Source organism: Pleurodeles waltl, chromosome 3_1 (genome assembly GCF_031143425.1).
Source record: "Pleurodeles waltl isolate 20211129_DDA chromosome 3_1, aPleWal1.hap1.20221129, whole genome shotgun sequence".
In the NCBI taxonomy this organism is placed as follows: domain Eukaryota; kingdom Metazoa; phylum Chordata; class Amphibia; order Caudata; family Salamandridae; genus Pleurodeles; species Pleurodeles waltl.
In genome coordinates this window covers 1,371,673,692-1,371,700,685 of record NC_090440.1, presented here as the reverse complement: position 1 = coordinate 1,371,700,685, position 26,994 = coordinate 1,371,673,692, and the positions used below count along the sequence as shown (strand labels likewise).

General features: G+C 43.9%; 1 protein-coding gene across 4 annotated transcripts in view; it reads right to left on the bottom strand.

Annotated features, from left to right (window-relative positions):
* Positions 1 to 26,994, bottom strand: part of ARHGEF12 (Rho guanine nucleotide exchange factor 12) — a 794,162-nt gene that overhangs the window by 350,564 nt on the left and 416,604 nt on the right. For all 4 annotated transcript variants that reach the window (XM_069224871.1, XM_069224872.1, XM_069224873.1 and 1 more), the window contains 2 exons: positions 24,021 to 24,121; positions 23,831 to 23,908 (listed from right to left, as the gene is read on the bottom strand). In XM_069224871.1, coding sequence (XP_069080972.1) covers positions 23,831 to 23,908; positions 24,021 to 24,121 — 179 coding nt within the window. The remainder of the gene's footprint in view (positions 1 to 23,830; positions 23,909 to 24,020; positions 24,122 to 26,994) is intronic.

Here is a 26,994-nt window from a genome sequence, read left to right as displayed (position 1 = left end):
ACAGATGCTTAACACTGCCCTCTGATAAGCCTAAACCGCTTGCCCACACTACCATAAAAGAGAGTCTTTAGGGTTATTATTTTTAGCCTCTATCTACCAACAAGTGTTGTCTGTACTATCTGCATTGTGAGTCCCTACTTTGGCACATTGCAGAGATAGCCAGCTTCCTACAGTACCGATCTCACCCTAGGGCCTCATCTCCCAACAGATCTACTGTACCTGCCTCAAGAATAATCACATTCAAGCACATCAAAAAAGATAAAGCAGCTATTCATTTAGGACTGTTTTCCATCTGATAGCGCTCACTCAGCGTATTCTGGGAGTGCTTGGCAGACTATTAAGTGGACCTGCAACACTGACCAATCATACATTTAACAAACTCAATTTTTATCCTAGAGGGGGATGGCCTCAGGTCTTAGTATTTTAAGCACCGTCCACTTAGATCTCTGCTCTCCTATCAACTCAATAACAGCAGCTTTAAAAAGTGACTCTGCAACCAATGCAATCTCAATAAATCAGTCAAAAAACGGATTAAATATATGGAGTAGATCCGATGGATGAGCCAGAAAGCAATACAGCAGTTGCCTCAGACTTGGCTGTCCCCTACAAGTTAGTCACACAACTCACTTGCAAGCTGTCTGGACAATACAGCTTTATCGGAGGAGCTTCCTGCTCTAAATCGCCCCTTGTTTTTCAAGTTGCATTCTAGTCCACCATCTCACCATAAGCTCAGTTTACCTCCCAGAAGACTCTTCCACACCTCTGGTATACCCCGTTTTTCAGGTCATGGGAGCGATAGCCAAATTTGCCAAAATGGCTGAAATCATGGGACAACAAACTAATGTATTGACAGAGCATTAATTTCCTCTGAAAGAGCTCAAAGAAGAACTTAATAGACTTAGCTCTAACCATTCAGTCTTTCAAAAGGCCAATGCAACTTTACAAACTACAATCTCATGTTTAAGTAATCTGGCAAGGCTTGAAGACATTGTCAATCTTTTGCAGCTATCGCCAATAAAGCTATCTCTTACAAAGGCACCCCCTTTTCAAGACTATCTTCACTGATGATTGACATCCTAACTAATACCACCACCGATGCGTTATCCTCAGGTATCAACCAACCGAGAGCTTTTGGGAAGTCTTCTTCTGAGTAGCCCTCTTTTACTACAGACTCTAATTCAGATCTAAAGTCGGCTCAACTTGAAAGGCGTGGGGGTGTGAATTTACCAGCTGACTTTGTAACAACAAAACATCTTTGACTCTCACAATTACAGCAGAAGTGGAACTCCAACCATAAGTCAGTAGGCAAGATCTAAATAAATTAAAAAGATTAAACAAAAAAGCAATGCGGAAGGCCTCTAGAACAATTAACAAAGCCAAGAAACCTGTAAACTTTTTTCCAATATTTAGCAAAGATAATCACAATAAAGAGTTAAATTCTCTGGATCCTCAATCCAGGAATACTGACAATAACCTAGTAGAGGATCCTGGGCCATCGTCTAATATCCTTAACAATACTTCAACAGAATTAGTACTAGTCTTGAAGAGGAGGATTATGGCTCCGCTTTCCAATGATGATCTTCCAAGGGGAGACTCAGAACGTATAGAATCAGTTAATGTAGCGACCGCAGAGCCTACTTCCCTGAATAAACACATTGGTGGCAATTTCAGCGGTGACACTGAAGATGAATCATATTTATCAAAACCATTGGAGTCTATGGCCCTCATTCTGACCTTGGCGGGCGGCGGAGGCCGCCCGCCAAAGTCCCGCCGTCAGGTTACCGTTCCGCGGTCGAAAGACCGCGGCGGTAATTCTGACTTTCCCGCTGGGCTGGCGGGCGGTCGCCTTCAGACCGCCAGCCAGCCCAGCGGGAAAGAGGCTTCCACGATGAAGCCGGCTCGGAATCGAGCCGGCGGAGTGGAAGCTGTGCGACGGGTGCAGTTGCACCCGTCGCGTATTTCACTGTCTGCGCAGCAGACAGTGAAATACATGTAGGGGCCCTCTTACGGGGGCCCCTGCAATGCCCATGCCAGTGGCATGGGCACTGCAGGGGCCCCCAGGGGCCCCGCGACCCCCCCTACCGCCATCCGGATCTCGGCGGTCCGACCGCCGGGATCTGGATGGCGGTAGTGGGGGTCGGAATCCCCGCGGCGGTGCAGCAAGCTGCGCCGCCGCGGAGGATTCAATGGGGCCGCGGTACACTGGCGAGACCCCGCCAGTGGTGCCGGTCCGACCGCGGCTTTACCGCCGCGGTCGGAATCCCCATTGGAGCACCGCCGGCCTGTCGGCGGTGCTCCCGCGGTCCTCCGCCCTGGCGGTCAAAGACCGCCAGGGTCAGAATGAGGGCCTATGTGCCTCATCGACCCTACAAACCCTAGCTTACCGAATGTGGCAAAAACAATTGCAAACAGTTTATTCCATTTTGATAAAATAACTCACAAAGAATACAAATTAATCTACTTTGTCATCACCTCCTATGCAGTCTTGCCATGGCACTCATAGTTTATCAAATGATCCTAATGCAATTGTACCAATCAAATACCAAACACAGCCCCCTCTCCAAAGGTCCGCAGACCAAAACCAAGCAGCCAGCACTCAACAGTGGCCTGTATTCCATCCTGACTGAGATTATGGTTGCTATTCCCTTTATTTTACACCTGACTACGTGTCGCAAAGCCCTCACGACATTTGAAACCAGCAGAATATATTAAACTTATTTTCTCAGTTCTCAGAGCTGCAAAACATTGTCACAACAAATTTTATTGGTGGGTGGTTCCTTTAGGATCCAACGCGGAAAACGGAGTTTACAAGGACCACTTGGAAACCAACTTCAATACAGTAAACAATTTTATCAATGAAAGAAGAGCTAGTGGCTGAGGAATACTTCAATTCCATCCATCCCAAATCTTAAGAAACTTAAGCAAGAAGATGAAAGCCCAAACCTCAGACATAAATCAGAGAATGAAAAATCGTTTTAGTCAGAGTAATTTCTTACAGAATAGAAATTTAAATATACATATGGTCAAAGACACTGCTACTGGACATCATGAGATTCAGACAGATTTAGCAACAGGTCGAGCCATCTGTGATCCAGGACTCACACTGTGCACCTAATCGTCATGAAGTTACCTATAAGTTTCTCTACCAATTTAACGATCTATTTGTGGAATATTGCAGAGTATGAGTGCCACCTAGCTTCCAGTGGTTCTTATCTTATTTCATTTTTATCAAAACATGTAATTTGCATGAACGAAACCTAGCACACTAATTCATTTACTGTTTCAGACTATCAAACACATGAAATTAGTGCATCTTACAGTAAGACGGGCAGACTAGCTGCAGGATTGATGACCTTTATTAAAAATTGTCTAATACCAAAAACCTTGGTCTTAAAATTAAGATCAGATTTTGGCTATTACTGATATTAAATGTATATTTTCCGCCAATTTTATCAACAAAATAAATCAAAACCATCTAGTCTTTTGCAAGAAATTTAAGACGTTTTAGAATTCTTTCCGACTGCCAAGATGCTGATCACTGATAATTTTAATAATTTCATTATGTGAAGATGTCGCTTGAGGACTTATCAGATTAATATTTAGGCATTCCATAACTGATTATTGACAACTGGTGGATCCATAAACGGCCTAAAAGTCAGTGTATGTGTAAATTCTTATTTGACCTGGGTTTTTGGCCGTTAAATGGAAGATTCATTACTGACCAACCTGCTCGGCGAGCGTTCGCATCAAATCAAGCAAAACGTATAATTGACTATACACTATTTAATTCCACAATTTTTTCTATCTGTAAGAGTTATTAAATTATTCCCACACAAGAAAGAGATCACAACTCACAAAGATAAAATTTACCATTCCCTTAGAGAACCTGGGCCACGGATGTTCATTTATAGAAAATTCTATGGTATCTATTAATCAGCGTACAACAGATGGAATGAGGCATTCAAAGTTAAGTTAAAAGTACCTGGAACACAGGACTTCACAATTAAAATATTAGGTAACTGGTAAAACAATAACAAGAATTATCCAACTGGCTAAGTGACTAGGAACACTTTTTAAACCAAATTATGCACTTTATTTCTTAAAGACCAGTGTGACATGAAATCACAAGACTCAGTATAACAATACTGGTATAGCACTCAAGGAGTATTGGAGGCAATCAAGCCACATTATAATGCAACAACTTTCCTCACTGCAGGACTCGCATCTAAAATGTTAAAAAAAGTTACAGGAAAAAGTTTAGGATTTCATGCCCAACAAGTTGCTCCATGGGCGATCTTACATCTTGCAGTTAAAATGAGTAATCCAAAGCGCTTCTGGTCCTTGATGGGCCATATGTTTGGGTCTTAGCAACCAGTAAGTGATCACTTTATCCTGTTTGATAAATGGAAGTTGTTTTTAAATGACACATATGATAGGAAAACTATGGTGACATACCCAATGCATGTATATTGCAAACTGGATTTCACAGTTACAATTAAGGAAATATTAGGATTAATAAAGAAGTCTCACTCATCCAAGGCCGCAGTGCCCAACAGAACTCCTATTGATTTATTATAAGCCAACCTGAATCTCTGGTCAGAAATGTTATGTAGACTGTTGTAGGAAGCAAGCTCTTAATGTGGTATGACAATAACTAGATATACATGTAAAGGGTCCAGGGGTTCCCAAATGAGCGGACAGGGGCTTGCTATGCAATCCCAAAGTGCTCTATATGAAGGTAGCATGGTCGGGCACCCTTAGGCTCAACACAGAGGAGTGCAAGGTATCTACAAATGCACACAATAGCCAATAACTGAAAGGCACGACGCAAGGAGGAGATCCACACCAATATATAAAAATAGCAAGTATCTTTATATATGTTTAGGGATCAGAGAAAAATCGTTCAGTTAAGTACGTTTTTAAATATAAAGTCTTTTCACTTTAAAAAGTGGACACAGTGCAATTTCTGAGTTCTGCAATGTTATCCTAGCAGGGTTCATTCAAGGTCAGCTGCTTCTTTTCTCCTTGTCGGCTTTTGTCGCTCTTCTGGATCCCTGGTCTTCTTAGGTCGTTAGGATCTCCTCTGGTGTCAGGTGCTCCTGTAAATACTGCATTTAGTAGCATTCTGGGGAGTGTAGAGTAGTAGCCAATGGGCTACTTACCCATGGGGTCACTACACCCCCTATATGACCACTTCCTGTGGAAAGTGGACAAAACCCTGTACCAGAATTCTTAGGTATGCCATCACCAAGATGGCTACTTCTGAAAAAGTGTGTCCACCTCGCAGTGGCGTACCTTAGGGGTGGTACTAGCATGGGTGTGACACACCTACCTGACCCTGCTCATTTTCCTTCCTGTCCAGCTACAAAATGGGCTTTGGACTGGAGGGGTGGCTTCCTCTCCTGTGAGGGGAGCCAGATTTGCATTTCAAAGGCAGCAGCCTTTTGAAGCTTGCTGCCTTAGGAAGGCTAATCAGCAGGTCATATTGTGGGAGGGGGTGTTACACCATCTTCCCGGACAGGCTTAGGTTCTGGACCTCCTGAGAGCAGCGGGCTCTCATCCTAGGGGTCCAAATTGGTGTCTCGGGTCGCAGGCTGGGAGAAAATGGTCAGCGAGCACACCAGAGGCTGGAAGGATTTCAGGGGGCACCTCCAAGATGCCCTCTGGGTACATGCATTAGTAAAATCAAACATTTTGTTATTTTTTTAATAGCATTGCAGGATAACATCTGGATGTAAATAAAGTTCACAGGAAAAGTCCTGTAGCTGAGATTATGGACCACAAAATATCTAAAACAGGGTGTGTCTTAGCACCCCTATTATTCTATTTATGGCAGACCTGTCCCTGATTTTAGATCACCCGAATGACCTTTCCCCTAAATTAGGAAATAAGGTCATAAGTTACCTTCCATATGCAGATGATCTTGTCCTTTTTTCATTAACCCCAGAAGCGCTTCAACCCCAACTGAGGAGGCTATGTCAGTTTAACAAACGAAAGCGTCTGCAGGTTAATTGTGATAAAACTAAAATTATGTCTTTTGGGCGCAACAGTTTTTTTCCGAGTCTTATACCTGAAGGTAATCCCTTAGAAGAAATGGTAGATTATAATTATTTGGTTGCAAAAATTGACAAGGATCTTACTTGGGAAACCACCTACCTGATAAGGGGACAAAAGCTCTCACAATTACACAATCGCTGAAGATATATTTTTAAACTTACAGCAGCCAAGCTATTTCTCCATCAATTACAGCACTTAATAGTAAACTTATTGACAACAATCTTACTTGCCAAATTACCTACCTAATAAGGGGACAAAAGCTCTGCCAATTACACAATCGCTCAAAAAATATTTTCAAATTTACGGTGGCCAGGTTATTTCTCAATAAATTACAGCACTTAATAGTAAACTTATTCCGACTCCTATGCGTGTTTCCATGTTTAATGGCTAAACAATTGCTGAACTGGACAAACTTTACATTAAAAAAGAAGCTATTACCTGGCCTCTGCACCGGACTGTTAAATTCAGTTGGAGATTGCTTTAATCTCATTAGCTTTACAACATACAGACGCAGTTATAAATTATGTATGTGACTGTATTAAAGCCAAGGAAGATTTGTGGAAAAATCATATATATAACAAGCTGCAACTGTCAGGTGATTCCAGGCTAACTCTGAGCATTGTATGTGTCAGTAAGGCTCCAAGTCAAAATAATCTACCTTCTCTACCGGAGCTTTCAAGATTGCCATGCTTGTCTCGGAAAGGTCTTATAAAGCAAATCCTCATGGTCATCTCACAAAAGATAGATTTAGCTTGCTTACAGGTTTACAAGCACTCCATCTATACCTTTGACACCTACTTGGATACAGCTCGGAGATATTTCTCTTGCACTTTAAATCTAGCCTGTAATTTAAGTATTTGAGGCTTCACCTTCTTTATATACCTATTGCTCAATTTGAAGGCTTGTGGAACAAGAAGTGTCACCCACTCAGTTGAAGCTTGATTTTGCAGAAGCAAACTGTAGAACAATGCATGAAGCAATTAGATACTGTTTTTCTCCTACTGACATAATTTTTTTTAGGATACTTGTACATTTTTGGACCTTGTGTATCGCGGTTTTGAATAGCTCTTTTTAACTTATGGTTGTAATCTCTAAATTGAGTATTCATGCTGGTTTTATTGTTTTATGATTATAATTGAAATTGTATTATGTAAGGAAATGCCTCTTTGGCATGGTTACCCCCCTGACTTTTTGCCTTTGCTGATGCTAAGTTATGACTTGAAAGTGTGCTGGGACCCTGCTAACCAGGCCCCAGCACCAGTGTCCTTTCCCTAAACTGTACCTTTGTCTCCACAATTGGCACAACCCTGGCACCCAGGTAAGTCCCTTGTAACTGGTACCCCTGGTACCAAGGGCCCTGATACCAGGGAAGGTCTCTAAGGTCTGCAGCATGTCTTATGCCACCCTAGGGAACCCTCACTCAGCACATGGACACTGCTTCACAGCTTGTGTGTGCTGGTGGGGAGAAAAAGACTAAGTCGACCTGGCACTCCCCTCAGAGTGCCATGCCAACCTCACACTGCCTGTGGCATAGGTAAGTCACCCCTCTAGGAGGCCTTACAGCCCTAAGGCAGGGTGCACTATACCACAGGTGAGGGCATAAGTGCATGAGCACTATGCCCCTACAGTGTCTGAGCAAAACCTTAGACATTGTAAGTGCAGGGTAGCCATAAGAGTATATGGTCTGGGAGTTTGTCAAACACGAACTCCACAGCACCATAATGGCTACAGTGAAAACTGGGAAGTTTGGTATCAAACTTCTCAGCACAATAAATGCACATTTAAATAGGTCTATTTGTGGTGTTCCCCAGCGTAGAAAGTAATCTTGTAGGATCTGGGGATGAATTTCCCATTTGTGTGTTTGTTGGTGATCTCGACTGAGATTGTCGGCCAATTGGTTCTGAATGCCTGGGATGTATTGTGCTATTAGGCAAATGTGATTGTGAATTGCCCAATGACAAATTTTCTGTGCTAAGAGACACAGCTTTGACGAGTGTGTCCCTCCTTGTTTGTTGAGGTAATACATTGTCGTCATGTTGTCGGTTTTGACAAGAATGTGTTTGTGGGCTATCAGTGGTTGAAATGCTTTTAATGCTAGAAACACTGCCAACAGTTCTAAATGATTTATGTGCAGTTGTTTTTGTTGATTGTCCCATTGTACCTGTATGCTGTGTTGGTTGAGGTGTGCTCCCCACCCCATCATGGAAGCATCTGTTGTGATCATGTCTTGAGGCACTGGGTCCTGGAATGGCCACCCTTTGTTTAAATTTATAGGGTTCCACCATTGAAGCGAGAAGTGTGTCTGGCGGTCTACCAACAATAGATCTTGGAGTTGACCCTGTGCTTGTGTCCATTGTTTTGCTAGGCACTGTTGTAAGGGCCGCATGTGTAATCTCACGTTTGGGACAATGGCTATGCATGAAGACATCATGCCTAGAAGTTTCATTACAAACCTTACTTGGTAGTGTTGGTTTGGCTGTATGTTTAATGTTATATTTTGGAACGCTTGTACCCTTTGTGGACTTGGAGTGGCAATCGCTTTTTGTGTGTTGAGTGTTGCTCCCAAGTATTGCTGTATTTGGGATGGCTGCAGATGTGATTTTTGGTAATTTATAGAAAATCCTAGTTTGTGTAGAGTTTCTATAACGTATTGCGTGTGAAGAAGACACTGTTGTTGAGTGCTGGTTTTTATTAACCAGTCGTCTAAGTATGGGAATACGTGCATGTGCTGTCTCCTTATGTGAGCGGCTACTACTGCAAGGCATTTTGTGAATACCCTTGGGGCTGTTGTTATCCCAAACGGTAACACTTTGAATTGATAGTGCATGCCGTGCATTACAAACCTTAAGTATTTTCTGTGAGAAGGATGTATGGGTATGTGAAAGTATGCATCCTTGAGATCTAACGTTGACATGTAGTCCTCTTTTTTTAGTAAGGGAACCACGTCTTGAAGTGTTACCATGTGGAAGTGATCCGACTTGATGAAGAGATTCAGCATTCTGAGGTCAAATATGGGTCTTAACGTTTTGTCTGTCTTTGGAATTAGGAAATATAGTGAGTAGACACCTGTTCCTTTCTGATGGTTGGGTACTAACTCTATTGCTTGTTTTTGTAACAATGCTTGGACCTCTAGTTGTAATAGGTCTAAGTGTTGTTTGGACATATTGTGTGCCCTTGGGGGCACATCTGGCGGGAAATTTATGAATTCTATGCAATAACCATGTTGGATAATGGCTAGGACCCATGCGTCCGTAGTTATGTGTGTCCAGTTTTGGTAGTATGCGGTAAGTCTCCACCCCCACTGGTGTTAAGTGTTGGGGTTTTGTGACATTGAAGTCACTATTTGGTTTGACTTGTCTTAGGTGTTTGAAATTTTCCCCTTGCTCTTGGGAATTGTCCACCCCTATATGAGCCACGAAACCCTCCTCTCTGGTATTGACCCCGATAGGTGGGTCTGGTTTGCGAGGTGGAAGGCTCTGGTGTTTGCATACGAAACCCCCCTCTAAATTGTGGCTTTCTAAATGTGCCTCTGCTCTGTGGGGAGTAGAGCGCACCCATGGCTTTTGCCGTGTCCGTGTTCTTCTTTAATTTTTCAATTGCTGTGCCAACTTCTGGCCCAAACAATTGTTCTTGGTTAAAAGGCATGTTTAACACAGCGTGTTGGATTTCTGGCTTGAATCCTGAGCTTCGTAACCATGCATGCCTGCGAATGGTTACCGCAGTGTTGACTGTTCCTGCTGCTGTGTCTGCTGAGTCTAATGCGGACCTTATTTGGTTGTTGGATATTGCTTGTCCTTCTTCCACAACCTGTTGGGCACGTTTCTGGTGTTCTTTAGGCAAGTGCTGTATAATATGTTGCATCTCGTCCCAGTGTGCCCTGTCGTAGCGAGCCAGTAGGGCTTGTGAGTTTGCAATCCGCCATTGATTGGCTGCCTGTGCTGCCACTCGTTTGCCCGCTGCATCAAACTTCTTACTCTCTTTGTCAGGCGGTGGAGCGTCTCCTGACGATTGAGAGTTTGCCCTCTTTCTTGCTGCTCCTACAACCACCGAGTCTGGTGTAAGTTGCTGTGTTATAAACACAGGGTCTGTTGGGGGAGGCTTGTATTTTTTCTCCACCCTAGGCGTGATAGCCCTTCCTTTAAGTGGCTCCTGGAATACCTATTTTGCGTGCTTGAGCATGCCCGGGAGCATTGGCAGACTCTGGTAGGAAGTGTGGGTGGATGCCAAGGTGTTGAACAGGAAATCATCCTCTATTGGCTCTGAATGCATTGCTACATTGTGGAACGTAACTGCCCTTGATAGTACCTGTGTATATGCAGTACTGTCCTCTGGAGGTGAAACCTTGTTGGATAACAATCTGGGCTGTTGTCTGATACTGGAGCATCATATAAGTCCCATGCATCCAGATCCTCCTGTGTCATCCCTATATGCGTAGGTGACTGCATTGGAGGTGCTATTACACGGGACAGCTGTGGTGAGTGTAGTGGGGAAGGTTGTGGCGAAAACCTCGGTGGTGGGGTTTTATATCTGGCCACTTTCACCTTTGGCTGCATTTCTGACTCATGAAATACCAGCTTTCTTTTGGTTTTGATTGGAGGAAGAGTTTGTATTTTTCCAGTCACTTTCTGGATATGCAACCTCCATACTTATTTCCTGCTCAAATCTGTGTTTTTCATACATTTGGCTGGAAAGTCCTTGCTCTTCTGTGTAAGAGCTTCTTTTCGGCTCTGAAGCCACTTTTTTCGGTACTGATGCTTCCGAGAAAGTCTTTTTCGGTTCCGACATTACTTTTCTCACCTTGGGTGAGTCGAACTCTCGGTGCCGAGATCGTTTGGTGGCTGAATCCCGACCGGAGTCGGATGTCTTCGGCAATTCTTTGGCCTTTTTCGGTGCCGATGTTTGGTCACCTTTTTGATGGGTTAAGCCATGGCCTGCTGGCGGTGGCATCCCCTTGACCTTTACGATCTTTGTGTGAGTTTTGGACGGGGCAGTTTTACTCACTGTTTTCTGCACCGTCGTGGGTCGTTCGCTTTCGGATTCGTCAGAGTCTGTCCCCTGGATGGAAATTCTTTCCTCCTCTTCGACGTCGAGTTGTTCTCTCGGTGTTGACGCCATTTGAAGTCTTCTCGCTCTTTGATCACGTAGGGTCTTTTTTGATCGAAACGCCCGACAGGCCTCACAAGTATCCTCCCTGTATTCTGGTGATAAACACAGATTACGGACCAAGTGTTGGTCTGTATAGGGATACTTCGAGTGGCACTTCGGACAGAAGCGGAAGGGGGTCCGGTCCATTAGTTTCGTCGATGGATGCAGTCGGGCCGACCAGGCCCCGCTGAAGAGCGGAAGCCCCGAAGGACCACCGGAGCGCTTCTACTATCGGTGTTGATACGTTAACACTAAACCGGTACAGAGCGTGAACAATACCGTCGAATTTTCGATATTTAGCTAACTTTCCCGATTCGAAATACGGAGCGAAGAGGAACACGTCCGAACCCGATGGCGGAAACAAAACAATCTAAGATGGAGTCGACGCCCATGCGCAATGGAGCCGAAAGGGAGGAGTCCCTCGGTCTTGTGACTCGAAAAGACTTCTTCGAAGAAAAACAACTCGTAACACTCCGAACACAACACTAGATGGCAGGATAATGCACAGCATGTGTATCTGCAGCTACACATGCCACCAAACATATATATATATATATATATATATGGAAAATGTCACTTACCCAGTGTACATCTGTTCGTGGCATTAGTCGCTGCTGATTCACATGCTGTGCACATCCCGCCATCTGGTGTTGGGCTCGGAGTGTTACAAGTTGTTTTTCTTCGAAGAAGTCTTTTCGAGTCACGAGATCGAGGGACTCCTCCCATTTCGGCTCCATTGCGCATGGGCGTCTACTCCATCTTAGATTGTTTTCCCCGCAGAGGGTGAGGTAGGAGTTGTGTATGCTAGTAATAGTGCCCATGCAATGGAGTGAATACGTATGTACATAATGTAGTTTAAAGTAATATATTTACAAATTTACAAATGTTCAAGATCAAATTCTAAACGGCTACAGGCTCCCAGGGAGGCGGGTGTGCGCATGTGAATCTGCAGCGACTAATGCCACGAACAGCTGTACACTGGGTAAGTGACATTTTCCGTTCGATGGCATGTGTAGCTGCAGATACACATGCTGTGCATAGACTAGTAAGCAGTTATCTCCCCAAAAGCGGTGGTTCAGCCTGTAGGAGTTGAAGTTGTTTGAAACAATGTTCGTAGTACTGCTTGACCTACTGTGGCTTGTTGTGCTGTTAACACATCTACACAGTAGTGTTTAGTAAATGTATGAGGCGTAGACCATGTAGCTGCCTTACATATTTCGGTCATTGGAATATTTCCTAGAAAGGCCATGGTAGCACCTTTCTTTCTAGTTGAGTGTGCCTTTGGTGTAATAGGCAGTTCTCTTTTTGCTTTAAGATAACAGGTTTGAATGCATTTAACTATCCATCTAGCAATGCCTTGTTTTGAAATTGGATTTCCTGTATGAGGTTTTTGGAAAGCAATAAATAATTGTTTTGTTTTTCGAATTAGTTTTGTTCTGTCAATGTAGTACATTAACGCTCTTTTGATGTCTAATGTATGAAGTGCTCTTTCAGCTACAGAATCTGGTAATTCTACTGTTTGATTCAAGTGGAACAGTGATACGACCTTTGGTAAAAAATTAGGATTTGTCCGTAGAACTACTTTATGCTTGTGTATTTGAATAAATGGTTCTTGTATGGTAAATGCTTGAATCTCACTTACTCTTCTTAAAGATGTGATCGCAATTAAAAATGCAACTTTCCATGTTAAGTATTGCATTTCACAAGAGTGCATGGGCTCAAAAGGTGGACCCATGAGTCGTGTTAAGACAATGTTGAGGTTCCATGAAGGAACTGGTGGTGTTCTTGGTGGTATAATTCTCTTTAAGCCTTCCATAATGAAAATGTCACTTACCCAGTGTACATCTGTTCGTGGCATTAGTCGCTGCAGATTCACATGTTTTGCACAGTCCGCTGCCTGGTGTTGGGCTCGGAGTATTACAAGTTCTTTTTCTTCGAAGAAGTCTTTTTTGGTCACGGGACCGAAGGACTCCTCCCTCTTCGGCTCCATTGCGCATGGGCGTCGACTCCATCTTAGATTGTTTTCCCCGCAGAGGGTGAGGATGGAGTTGTTTGCTATAAATAGTGCCCATGCAATGGAGTGAATACGTATGTACATAAAAAGTTTATAATAATTATTTACAAATGTACAAATGTTTAAGATTTAAGATCTACTTCTAAACGGCTACAGGCTTCCCGGGGAGGCGGGAGGGCACATGTGAATCTGCAGCGACTAATGCCACGAACAGATGTACACTGGGTAAGTGACATTTTCAGTTCGATGGCATATGTTGCTGCAGATACACATGTTTTGCATAGACTATAAAGCAGTTACCTCCCCTAAAAGCGGTGGTTTAGCCTGTAGGAGTTGAAGTAGTTTGGAATAATGTTCTTAGTACAGCTTGGCCCACTGTAGCTTGTTGTGCATTTAGTATGTCTACACAGTAGTGTTTAGTAAATGTATGAGGCGTAGACCAGGTTGCAGCCTTACATATTTCGCTCATAGGAATGTTTCCTAGAAAGGCCATTGTAGCACCTTTCTTTCTGGTTGAGTGTGCCTTTGGTGTAATAGGCAATTCTCTTTTGGCTTTAAGATAGCATGTTTGAATACATCTGACTATCCATCTAGCAATGCCTTGTTTAGAGATTGGATTTCCTATGTGTGGTTTTTGAAAAGCTATGAACAGTTGTTTTGTTTTCCTGATTAGCTTTGTTCTGTCAATGTAGTACATTAGTGCTCTTTTGATGTCTAATGTATGTAGTGCCCTTTCAGCCACGGAATCTGGTTGTGGGAAGAACACTGGCAATTCTACTGTTTGATTTAAATGGAATGGTGAGATTACTTTTGGTAGAAATTTTGGATTTGTTCTTAGAACTATTTTATTTTTGTGTATTTGAATAAAAGGTTCTTGTATGGTAAATGCCTGTATTTCACTTACTCTTCTGAGGGATGTGATTGCAATGAGAAATGCGACTTTCCAGGTTAGATATTGCATTTCACAGGAATGCATGGGTTCGAAAGGTGGACCCATGAGTCTTGTTAAGACGATGTTAAGGTTCCATGAAGGAACTGGTGGTGTTCTTGGTGGTATAATTCTTTTTAGCCCTTCCATGAATGCTTTAATAACTGGTATTCTAAATAGAGACGATGAATGAGTAGTTTGTAGGTAAGCAGATATTGCTGCGAGGTGTATTTTTATAGATGAAAAAGGGAGATTCGCTTTTTGCAAATGTAGTAAGTATCCCACTATGTCCTTTGTAGAGGCATGCAATGGTTGGATTTGATTGGTATGGCAGTAGCAAACAAATCTTTTCCACTTAGATGCATAGCAGTGTCTAGTGGAAGCTTTTCTAGCTTGTTTTATGACCTCCATGCATTCTTGTGTGAGGTCTAAGTGTCCGAATTCTAGGATTTCAGGAGCCAAATTGCCAGATTCAATGATGCTGGGTTTGGATGCCTGATCTGTTGTTTGCGTTGTGTTAACAGATCTGGTCTGTTGGGTAGTTTGACATGCGGTACTAGTGAAAGGTCTAGTAGAGTTGTATACCAAGGTTGTCTTGCCCATGTGGATGCTATCAGTATGAGTTTGAGTTGGTTTTGACTCAACTTGTTTACTAGATATGGAAGGAGAGGGAGAGGGGGAAAAGCGTATGCAAATATCCCTGACCAACTCATCCATAGAGCATTGCCTTGTGATTCGCGGTGTGGGTACCTGGATGCGAAGTTTTGGCATTTTGCGTTTTTCTTTTGTTGCGAACAAATCTATCTGGGGTGTTCCCCAAATTTGAAAGTACTTGTTCAGAACTTGGGGGTGAATTTCCCATTCGTGGACTTGTTGGTGGTCTCGCGAAAGGTTGTCTGCTAGTTGGTTTTGGATCCCTGGAATAAATTGTGCTATTAGGCGAATGTTGTTGTGAATCGCCCACTGCCATATTTTTTGTGTTAGGAGGCACAATTGTGTTGAGTGTGTTCCTCCTTGTTTGTTTAAATAATACATTGTTGTCATGTTGTCTGTTTTGACAAGAATGTATTTGTGTGTTATTATGGGTTGAAAGGCTTTTAACGCTAGAAATACTGCTAACAGCTCTAGGTAATTGATATGAAATTTTGTTTGGTGTACATCCCATTGTCCTTGAATGCTGTGGTGATTGAGGTGTGCTCCCCACCCTGTCATGGAAGCATCTGTTGTTATAACGTATTGAGGCACTGGGTCCTGAAATGTCCGCCCTTTGTTTAAATTGTTGCTGTTCCACCATAGAAGCGAGAGGTATGTTTGGCGGTCTACCAACACCAGATTTTGAAGTTGACCCTGTGCCTGTGACCATTGTGATGCTAGGCACTGTTGTAAGGGTCGCATGTGTAGTCTTGCGTTTGGGACAATGGCTATGCATGATGACATCATGCCTAGAAGTTTTAGCACAAATTTTGCTTGTATCTTTTGGTTTGGAAACATAGCACTTATTACCTTGTGGAATGCTTGCACTCTTTGTGGACTTGGAGTGGCAATTCCCTTTGATGTGTTGATGGTTGCTCCTAGATATTGTTGTGTCTGACACGGTTCGAGGTGTGATTTTGTATAGTTGATGGAGAAACCCAGTTTGTGAAGGGTTTGTATGACATATGTGGTGTCGTTTGTGCACTTTTTTACTGTGTTGGTCTTGATTAGCCAATCGTCCAGGTAAGGAAACACATGTATCTGTTGTCTCCTGATATGTGCTGCTACTACTGCTAGACATTTTGTGAACACTCTTGGTGCAGTTGTTATTCCGAATGGCAACACTTTGAATTGGTAATGTATTCCTTTGAATACGAACCTTAGGTACTTTCTGTGAGAAGGGTGTATCGGTATATGAAAGTACGCATCTTTTAGGTCTAATGTGGTCATGTAATCTTGCTGTTTGAGCAGTGGAATGATGTCTTGTAGTGTGACCATGTGAAAGTGGTCCGATATGATGTAGGTATTTAGTGTCCTGAGATCTAATATTGGTCTTAATGTTTTGTCTTTTTTTGGAATTAGAAAGTACAGGGAGTAAACTCCTGTGTTTTTTTGTTGTACTGGTACTAACTCTATTGCATCCTTTTGCAGTAGTGCTTGAACTTCTAGTCCTAAAAGTTCTAAATGTTGTGGTGACATTTTGCATGTTTTTGGAGGGATGTTTGGTGGGAATTTGTGGAATTCTATGCAATAGCCATGTTGGATTATTGCTAATACCCAATTGTCTGTTGTAATCTGTTGCCAAGATTGGTAGAATTGGCTTAGTCTTCCCCCCACTGGTGTTGAGTGAAGGGGTTGTGTGACTTGAAAGTCACTGTTTTGGTGGAGGTGTTTTTGGAGTCTGGAATCTTCCCCTACTCCTTGGGAATTGACCCCCTCTATATCCCCTGAAACCTCCCCTTTGGAATGAACCCTGATATGGTGTGGTTCTTGTTTGTTGGCTGGTGGTGTCTGTGGGTTGGCCACGAAACCCCCCTCTAAATGGAGTTTTTCTAAAAGAGCCTCTGCTCTGCGGGGAGTAGAGTGCGCCCATGGCTTTGGCCGTGTCTGTGTCCTTTTTAAGTTTTTCAATGGCTGTGTCCACTTCAGGGCCAAAAAGTTGTTTCTCGTTGAAGGGCATATTAAGGACAGCCTGCTGGATTTCAGGTTTGAAGCCTGAAGTGCGGAGCCAAGCGTGTCTCCTTATGGTGACAGCAGTGTTGACTGTTCTCGCTGCAGTATCGGCTGCGTCCAGTGAAGAGCGGATTTGATTGTTTGAGATCGTTTGTCCCTCTTCAACTATTTGCTGCGCCCTTTTTTGGTATTCCTGGGGAAGATGGTCTACGAGAAGTTGCATCTCATCCCAGTGTGCGCGGTCATATCTGGCCAGCAGCGCTTGAGAATTTGCGATGCGCCACTGGTTGGCTGCCTGTGATGCTACTCTTTTTCCTGCCGCATCAAATTTTCTGCTTTCTTTGTCCGGAGGTGGGGCGTTGCTAGATGTATGGGAATTTGCTCTCTTGCGAGCTGCCCCTACTACTACGGAGTCAGGTGGTAACTGCGAAGTAATAAACACTGGGTCTGTGGGTGGTGGTTTGTATTTCTTATCCACCCTTGGGGTGATGGCTCTTGATTTTACGGGCTCCTCAAAAATTTGTTTTGCGTGCCGTAACATCCCTGGTAGCATTGGGAGACATTGATATTGGCTATGTGTAGCCGAGAGGGTGTTAAATAAAAAATCATCCTCTATAGGATCGGAATGCAGTTGGACATTGTGGAATTCTGCAGCCCTAGCCACCAGTTGCGAGTATGAGGTACTGTCCTCTGGCGGTGACGGCTTTGTGGGGTATGAATCGGGATCATTGTCCGGCACTGGGGTGTCATATAGGTCCCAAGCGTCTTGATCCTGATTATCTTGACTTATGGTAGTTTGCGCTGGTGAGTGCATTTGTGGCGGTGTTTGTGCCGGCGATGCCTGTTGTGGTGGAGAGGGCGGAGGCGTGACTTTTTTAACCACTTTGGCTTGTGGTTGTGCGTCATCCTTGAGAAGTCCGATCCTTCTTTTCCTCATTATTGGGGGAAGGGTTGATATCTTCCCTGTGTCTTGCTGGATGTACAGTCTCTTTTGTGTGTAGTCTGATTCTACACTTTGGAGCTCTTGTCCAAATCTGTGCATCTGGCCACTTATTCCTTGTTCCTCTGTGTAGGATGAAGGTGTGGAACTTTTCGGCGCCGAGAGAGAATCTTTTTTCGGCTTCGGCACCGACAGAATTTTTGTGGCTTTCGGCAGTGTGTCTCGGTGCCGAGGTTTTTCGGTGCCGGCATCTTGTTTTTGCCTCTCGGAGCCGCTCTCTCGGCTCCGAGGTTGCTCCATGGCGGTCCCTCGACCGGAGTCGGGTGTCTTCGCTATGGGCGTGCCCTTTTTCGGCGCCTTCGACGGGTCGGCGGTTTTATGGGTCGAGCCATGGCCTGTTGGCAGTGGCGTCCCCTGGGCTTTTGTCTTCTCGATGGTTTTAATTTTCGACGTCTTACTCACTGTTTGTTGCTGTTGTTCGACGTCGGAGTCTCCGGATTCTGATTCCGGAACCGAGAATGTTTCTTCTTCGTCGTCGAAACGTTGTTTTGTTGGCGTGGACGCCATTTGTAGACGCCTGGCTCTTCGGTCCCGGAGTGTTTTTCTGGACCGGAAGGCTCGACAGGCCTCACAGGTATCCTCCTTGTGCTCGGGGGACAAGCACAAGTTACAGACCAAGTGCTGATCTGTATAAGGATACTTACTGTGACATTTTGGGCAGAAACGAAACGGGGTCCGTTCCATCGGCTTCGATGTCGCACGCGGTCGGGCCGACCAGGCCCCGATGGGGGAATCGAAGCTACCCCAAAGTCTTCCGATGATCGGTGTCGATGTACCTAACTATCCCGATACCGAACGGAACAATACCGACGCTTTCTTCTGAGATTCTGACTAACTTTCCGAACCGAAACACAGAGCGAAAAGGAATACGTCCGAACCCGGCAGCGGAAAAAAACAATCTAAGATGGAGTCGACGCCCATGCGCAATGGAGCCGAAGAGGGAGGAGTCCTTCGGTCCCGTGACCAAAAAAGACTTCTTCGAAGAAAAACAACTTGTAATACTCCGAGCCCAACACCAGGCAGCGGACTGTGCAAAACATGTGTATCTGCAGCAACATATGCCATCGAACACGCTTTTATGACTGGTATCCTAAACAGTGAAGTTGAGTGCGTAATTTGCAGGTAAGCTGAAATTGCGGTAAGATGTATCTTAATGGAAGAAAAATCTAGCTTTGACTTTAGCAAATGTAGTAAGTATTGTACAATATGTTTGGCAGATGCGTGTAAGGGTTGAATTTGATTATTATGGCAGTAATAAACAAATCTTTTCCACTTATTTGCATAGCAATGTCTAGTGGTAGGTTTCCTAGCTTGTTTTATGACCTCCATACATTCTTGTGTAAGGTCTAAGTGTCCGAACTCTAGGACTTCAGGAGCCAAATTGCTAGATTCAGCGATGCTGGATTTGGGTGTCTGATCTGTTGTTTGTGTTGCGTTAACAGATCTGGTCTGTTTGGTAGTTTGACATGAGGCACTACTGAGAGGTCTAGTAGTGTTGTGTACCAAGGTTGTCTTGCCCATGTTGGCGCTATTAGTATGAGTTTGAGTTTGTTTTGACTCAACTTGTTTACCAGATATGGAAGGAGTGGGAGAGGGGGAAAAGCGTAAGCAAATATCCCTGACCAACTCGTCCATAACGCATTGCCCTGAGACTGATGTTGTGGGTACCTGGATGCGAAGTTTTGGCATTTTGCGTTTTCCTTTGTTGCAAATAGATCTATTTGTGGTGTTCCCCAACTCTGGAAGTAAGTGTTCAGTATTTGGGGGTGAATCTCCCATTCGTGGATTTGTTGGTGATCCAGAGAGAGATTGTCTGCTAACTGATTCTGAATTCCTGGAATAAATTGTGCTATTAGGCGAATGTGGTTGTGAATCGCCCAATGCCATATTCTCTGTGCCAGGAGACACAACTGTGTTGAGTGTGTCCCTCCCTGTTTGTTTAGGTAATACGTCGTTGTCATGTTGTCTGTTTTGACAAGAATGTGTTTGTGGCTTATTATGGGTTGAAATGCTTTCAGCGCTAGAAATACTGCCAATAGTTCTAAGTGATTTATGTGAAACTGTTTTTGCTGACTGTCCCATTGTCCTTGGATGCTGTGTTGATTGAGGTATCATGGAGGCATCTGTCGTTATTACATATTGTGGCACTGGGTCTTGGAAAGGCCGCCCTTGGTTTAAATTTATACTGTTCCACCATTGAAGCGAGGTGTATGTTTGGCGGTCTACCAACACCAGATCTAGAAGTTGACCCTGTGCCTGTGACCATTGTGATGCTAGGCACTGTTGTAAGGGCCACATGTGCAACCTTGCGTTTGGGACAATGGCTATGCATGAGGACATCATGCCTAGGAGTTTCATTACTATTTTGACTTGTATTTTTTGTTTTGGATACCCTTTGTGGCCTTGGAGTGGCAATCCCTTTTGCTGTGTTGATTGTCGCCCCTGAGTATTGTTGTGTCTGACACGGCAGAAGGTGTGACTTTGTGTAGTTGATTGAGAAACCTAGTTTGTGGAGGGTTTCTATGACATACTTTGTGTGTTGTGAACACCGTTCTAGCGTGTTGGTTTTGATTAACCAATCGTCTAGGTACGGGAACACATGTATTTGCTGCCTTCTGATATGTGCAGTACGACTGCTAGGCACTTTGTAAAAACTCTTGGCGCAGTTGTTATTCCGAATGGCAACACCTTGAATTGGTAATGTACCCCTTGGAATACAAACCTTAAGTACTTTCTGTGTGAAGGATGTATCGGTATATGGAAATATGCATCCTTTAGTTCTAGTGTTGTCATGTAGTCTTGTTGTTTGAGCAGTGGGATTACGTCTTGTAATGTCACCATGTGAAAGTGATCTGATTTTATGTAGGTATTTAATGTTCTGAGATCTAATATAGGTCTCAGATTCTTGTCTTTTTGGGGTATGAGAAAGTACAGAGAGTAAACTCCTGTTCCTTTCTGTTGGTTTGGTACTAATTCTATTGCTTCTTTCTGTAGCAATGCCTGAACTTCTAGTCCTAGAAGATCTATATGTTGTTTTGACATATTGTGTGTTTTTGGTGGGACGTTTGGAGGGAATTTGAGAAATTCTATGCAATAACCATGCTGGATAATTGCCAGTACCCAAGTGTCTGTTGTTATCTCCTCCCAATGTTTGTAAAATTTGCTTAGTCTCCCCCCACAGGTGTTGTGTTGGGGATGTGTGACTTGGAAGTCACTGCTTGTTTTGAGGAGTTTTGGGGCTTTGGAACTTCCCTCTACGTTTTGGGAACTGTCCCCCTCTATATTGTCCCCGAAAACTTCCCCGCAGATATTGGCTCTGATAAGTGGGCCTTGTTTGTGAGGTTGTGGGTTCTGTGCTTTGCCCTCGAAACCCCCCTCCAAACTGTGTTTTTCGAAATGTGCCTCTGCTCTGTGGGGAGTAGAGTTCGCCCATGGCTTTGGCCGTATCAGTGTCTTTCTTAAGTTTTTCGATAGCAGTGTCCACCTCCGGCCCAAACAACTGCTGTCCGTTAAATGGCATATTCAGCACAGCTTGCTGTATTTCCGGTTTAAATCCTGATGCAGCCATGCATGTCTCCTTATTGTCACTGCTGTGTTGACAGTTCTAGCAGCTGTGTCTGCTGCATCCATTGCTGACCGTATCTGATTGTTGGAGATACTCTGTCCTCCTTCTACTACTTGCTGTGCTCTTTTTAGGAACTCCTTGGGCAAATGTTCTATAAAGTGTTGCATTTCGTCCCAATGAGCCCTATCGTATCTGGCCAACAAAGCCTGTGAGTTTGCAATACGCCACTGGTTTGCTGCCTGTGCCGCCACCCTTTTGCTTGCTGCGTCAAATTTTCGACTTTCTTTATCTGGAGGTGGTGCATCTCCTGAAATGTGTGAGTTCGCTCTCTTGCGAGCTGCCCCTACTACAACTGAGTCCGGTGTTAGCTGTTGTGTGATGTACACGGGGTCTGTTGGTGGCGGTTTATATTTTTTCTCCACTCTTGGAGTAATGGCCCTTCCTTTTACAGGCTCCTCAAACACTTCTTTGGAGTGTTTTAGCATTCCGGGTAGCATGGGAAGACTCTGGTACTGGCTGTGTGTGGACGACAATGTATTAAATAGAAAGTCATCTCCAATGGGCTCTGCATGCAGGCTGACATTATGAAATGCCGCTGCCCTCGACACCACCTGTGCGTAGGCTGTACTATCCTCTGTGGCAACGGTCTAGCTGGATAACAGTCAGGACTATTATCAGACACTGGCGCATCATAAAGGTCCTACGCGTCAGGGTCATCTTGACTCATTCCTGTATGAGTCGGGGATTGCATCATAGGTGGAGTGGCTACCGGTGATGTTTGCGGCGATAGTTGTGGAGACTGTGGCGGGCTTACTTGTTTAGCCACCTTTGCCTGTGGCTGCTTGTCTTTCTCACGGAAGCCAAGTTTGCGTTTCATCCTAATAGGAGGGAGAGTGCTGATCTTCCCTGTTTCTTTTTGGATGTGGAGCCTTCTTTGGGTGTAGTCTGGCTCCATTGTCTCCAATTCCTGTCCAAATCTATGTATTTTCATTTGTGAGGACAGTCCTTGTTCCTCTGTGTAGGAACTTGATTTCGGTTCAGAGGCCGGATGTTTCGGTATCGAAACCTTTTCGGCTACTTTTTTAGCTTCCGACAAAACCTTTTTTATTTTCGGCGTCGTTGTCTGTCGGTGCCGAATTATTTCGGTGCTGCTGTCTCGGTGCCGAACTTGCTCGGAACCGCTATCTCGGGCCCGAGATTGCTGTGTGGCGGTATCTCGACCGGAGTCGGATGACTTCGACACAAGCGTGCCCTTTTTCGGTGCCGATAATCGGTCACCTATTTTTTGGGTTAAGCCATGGCCTGTTGGCGGTGGCGTCCCCTGGGCTTTTGTGGTCTTCTCGTGAGTTTTATGTTTCGACGTCTTACTCACGGTTTTCAGCGTTTCTTCGGGATCGATCTCATCCGAGTCCGATTCCTGGATGGAGAAGGTTTCTTCTTCCTCCTCGAAATGCCCTTGTACTGTCGGCGCCGACGCCATTTGCAGCCTTCTTGCTCTTCCGTCTCTTAGTGTCTTCCTGGACCGAAACGCTCGACAGGCTTCACAAGTATCTTCCTTGTGTTCTGGCGACAAACACAAGTTACAGACCAGATGCTGATCTGTATATGGATACTTGTTATGGCATTTTGGGCAGAAGCGGAATGGGGTCTGTTCCATCAGCCTTGAAGAGACACGTGGCCGGGCCGACCAGGCCCAGACGGGGGATCGAAAAAATCCCGAAGGGCCACCGGAGCTCTTCAAAAGTCGGTGTTGATCTGTTATAACTAACCCGATACCGAACGCAAACAATACTGACGAATTTTCCGAGATTCTAACTAACTTTCCGAACCGAAACCCGGAGCGAAAAGGAACACGTCCGAACCCGATGGCGGAAAAAAAACAATCGAAGATGGAGTCGACGCCCATGCGCAATGGAGCCGAAATGGGAGGAGTCCCTCGATCTCGTGACTCGAAAAGACTTCTTCTAAGAAAAACAACTTGTAACACTCCGAGCCCAACACCAGATGGCGGGATGAGCACAGCATGTGTATCTGCAGCTACACATGCCATCGAACATATATATATATATATATATATTTTTTTTAATAAACTTTGTGCATGTTTTATTAAGCAACCTGTACGTTTATAGTAGTAATTTCTCTATGGCAACCACAAATACACAGCAGAGCCCAACAGCAAAAGGAGCATAAGACACCACGTTGTAGTGTTATGTAAAAGAAGTTAAAAAAAGAGCTGCACAGAGGGACAGCATCTTAACTGGACTAAACCAGGCATAATGTGTCTTTAGGTGGAACAGTTACAGTTGTGATGCCAAAGAACATTAAGTTATAATACCAAAATGAGAGCTGAGAAAGCAAACAATATGAGGGGCAAGAGATATGACATTGTAAGAAAATCCGTTAGACTTGTTAGAGAAAATATGAATGTGCACAGTTTGTGTATAGATGGACAAATTGACCATAGAGACTACTCACCTTGTATTCATCCAACATGGGGCATTCGGATTGCTTTAGATTAGACAGATCCAGTCGACGCTGGTAATCCTCCAAGTGCTGAATAAGAAAAGAGAAGAAAAAACAATGGTGTATTCAGGAGGATATCCGCCAGCACGTTTGTTATTTGTACATACAGACTGACATTTATACTAGGGCTAATGTTTCTTACCAGCTTATTTTCAGCTTCTTTTACTGCCTGGTTCACACAGTTGAGGATTTGTCTGCAGTGCTCAGCAGCTTTCTTCACCTTTTCTTTCTCATCAGGTCGGTCTAAGAGTAAAGCAAAAATGAAAGATGGTAAGGCAATACCCTTCCCCACTGGTCATTTTTTCTGATTTCTAATGGCAATAAGCTATTTCTCTACATTGATGTGAAAAGGTTTGCTATGTTGTAGCTCACTGCAGAATGAAATGAAAATGTCACTTACCCAGTGTACATCTGTTCGTGGCATCAGTCGCTGAGATTCACATGGTATGCATGAGCTCGCCATCTGGTGTTGGGTCGGAGTGTTACAAGTTGTTTTTCTTCGAAGAAGTGTTTTCGAGTCACGGGACCGAGTGACTCCTCCTTCTGTGCTCATTGCGCATGGGCGTCGACTCCATCTTCGATTGTTTTCCCCGCAGAGGGTGAGGTAGGAGTTGTACTATAGTAATAGTGCCCGCGCAATGAAAAATGTAAGTATGTACCTATTAAAGGATTAAGTAATATATATACAAATGTACAAAATTGAAGGTAACTTCTGAACTGCTACAGGCTTCCGGGGAGGTGGGTGGGTCCATGTGAATCTCAGCGACTGATGCCACGAACAGATGTACACTGGGTAAGTGACATTTTCAGTTCGATGGCATCTGTCGCTGTAGATACACATGGTATGCATAGACTAGTAAGCAGTTAGTTCCCCATAAGCGGTGGTTTAGCCTGTAGGAGTAGAAGTTGTCTGAAATAGAGTTCTTAATACAGCTTGACCTACTGTAGCTTGTTGTGCGGATAGCACATCTATACAGTAGTGTTTGGTGAATGTGTGAGGCGTAGACCAAGTGGCTGCCTTACATATTTCCTGCATTGGGATGTTTCCTAAAAAGGCCATTGAAGCACCTTTTTTCCTTGTTGAATGTGCCCTGGGAGTAATGGGCAGTTGTCTTTTTGCTTTAAGGTAGCAGATTTGGATGCATTTAACTATCCATCTGGCTATACCTTGTTTTGATATTGGGTTACCTGCATGAGGTTTTTGGAATGCAATAAATAGCTGTTTAGTTTTTCTGATGTTCTTCGTTCTGTCAATGTAGTACATTAATGCTCTTTTGACATCTAATGTATGTAGTGCTCTTTCAGCCACAGAATCTGGTTGTGGGAAAAAAACTGGTAGTTCTACCGTTTGATTTAGATGGAATGGTGAAATAACTTTTGGTAAAAATTTTGGATTAGGTCGTAGGACGACCTTATTTTTATGTATTTGTATAAAAGGCTCTTGTGTTGTGAACGCTTGAATTTCACTTACTCTTCTTAGAGATGTAATGGCGATGAGAAAGGCAACTTTCCAGGTTAGGAATTGTATACCGCAAGAGTGCATGGGTTCGAAAGGTGGGCCCATGAGTCTTGTTAGAACCACGTTTAGGTTCCATGAAGGAACAGGTGGTGTTCTTGGTGGTATAATTCTCTTAAGCCCTTCTATGAATGCTTTGATAACTGGTATCCTATACAAGGAAGTTGAATAGGTAGTTTGCAGGTATGCAGATATTGCTGCAAGGTGTATTTTAATAGAAGAGAAGGCTAGCTTTGCTTTTTGTAAATGGAGCAAGTAATTTACTATATGTTTTGGAGTTGCGTCTAGTGGTTGTATCTGATTATGATGGCAGTACCAAACAAATCTTTTCCACTTACTTGCGTAGCAGTGTCTAGTGGATGGCCTTCTGGCCTGCTTTATGACTTCCATACACTCTTGGCTAAGTTGTAAGTGTCCGAATTCTAGGATTTCAGGAGCCAGATTGCTAGATTCAGCGATGCTGGGTCCGGGTGTCTGATCTGTTGGTTGTGTTGCGTTAACAGATCTGGTTTGTTGGGCAGTTTGATGTGTGGTACTACAGACAGATCTAGCAGTGTTGTGTACCAGGGTTGTCTTGCCCACGTTGGTGCTATTAAAATGAGTTTGAGTTTGTTTTGACTCAATTTGTTTACTAGGTAAGGAAGGAGAGGGAGAGGAGGAAAAGCGTAAGCAAATATTCCTGACCAGTTCATCCATAGGGCATTGCCTTGGGATTGCTTGTGTGGGTATCTGGACGCGAAGTTTTGGCATTTTGCGTTCTCTTTTGTTGCAAATAAGTCTATTTGTGGTGTTCCCCAGAGTGTGAAGTAGGTGTTCAGAATCTGTGGGTGGATTTCCCATTCGTGGACTTGCTGGTGATCTCGAGAGAGATTGTCTGCCAGCTGATTCTGGATCCCCGGAATAAACTGTGCTATTAGACCAATTTGATGGTGGATTGCCCACTTCCATATTTTTTGAGCTAACAAGCTTAACTGCGTTGAATGTGTTCCTCCTTGTTTGTTTAGATAATACATCGTTGTCATGTTGTCTGTTTTGACAAGGATGTATTTGTGGGTTATGATTGGTTGGAAAGCTTTTAGTGCTTGAAAAACTGCTAATAATTCTAGATGATTTATATGCAGTTTTGTTTGATGTATGTTCCATTGTCCTCTTATGCTGTGTTGATTGAGATGTGCTCCCCACCCTGTCATGGAAGCATCTGTTGTTATTACGTACTGTGGCACTGGGTCTTGGAAAGGCCGCCCTATGTTTAAATTTATACTGTTCCACCATAGAAGCGAGAGGTAAGTTTGGCGGTCTAGCAACACCAGATCTAGAAGGTGACCCTGTGCTTGAGACCACTGTGAGGCTAGGCACTGTTGTAAGGGCCTCATGTGCAGTCTTGCGTTTGGGACAATGGCTATGCATGAGGACATCATGCCTAGGAGCTGTAGTATTGTCCTTGCTTGTATTGTTTGGTTTGGAGACATGTGTTGAATGACTCTGTTGAAATTGTGGATCCTTTGTGGAGTTGGCGTTGCTACTCCTTTTGTCGTGTCTATTATGGCTCCTAGATATTGCTGTACTTTGCTTGGCAGAATGTTTGATTTTGCAAAGTTGA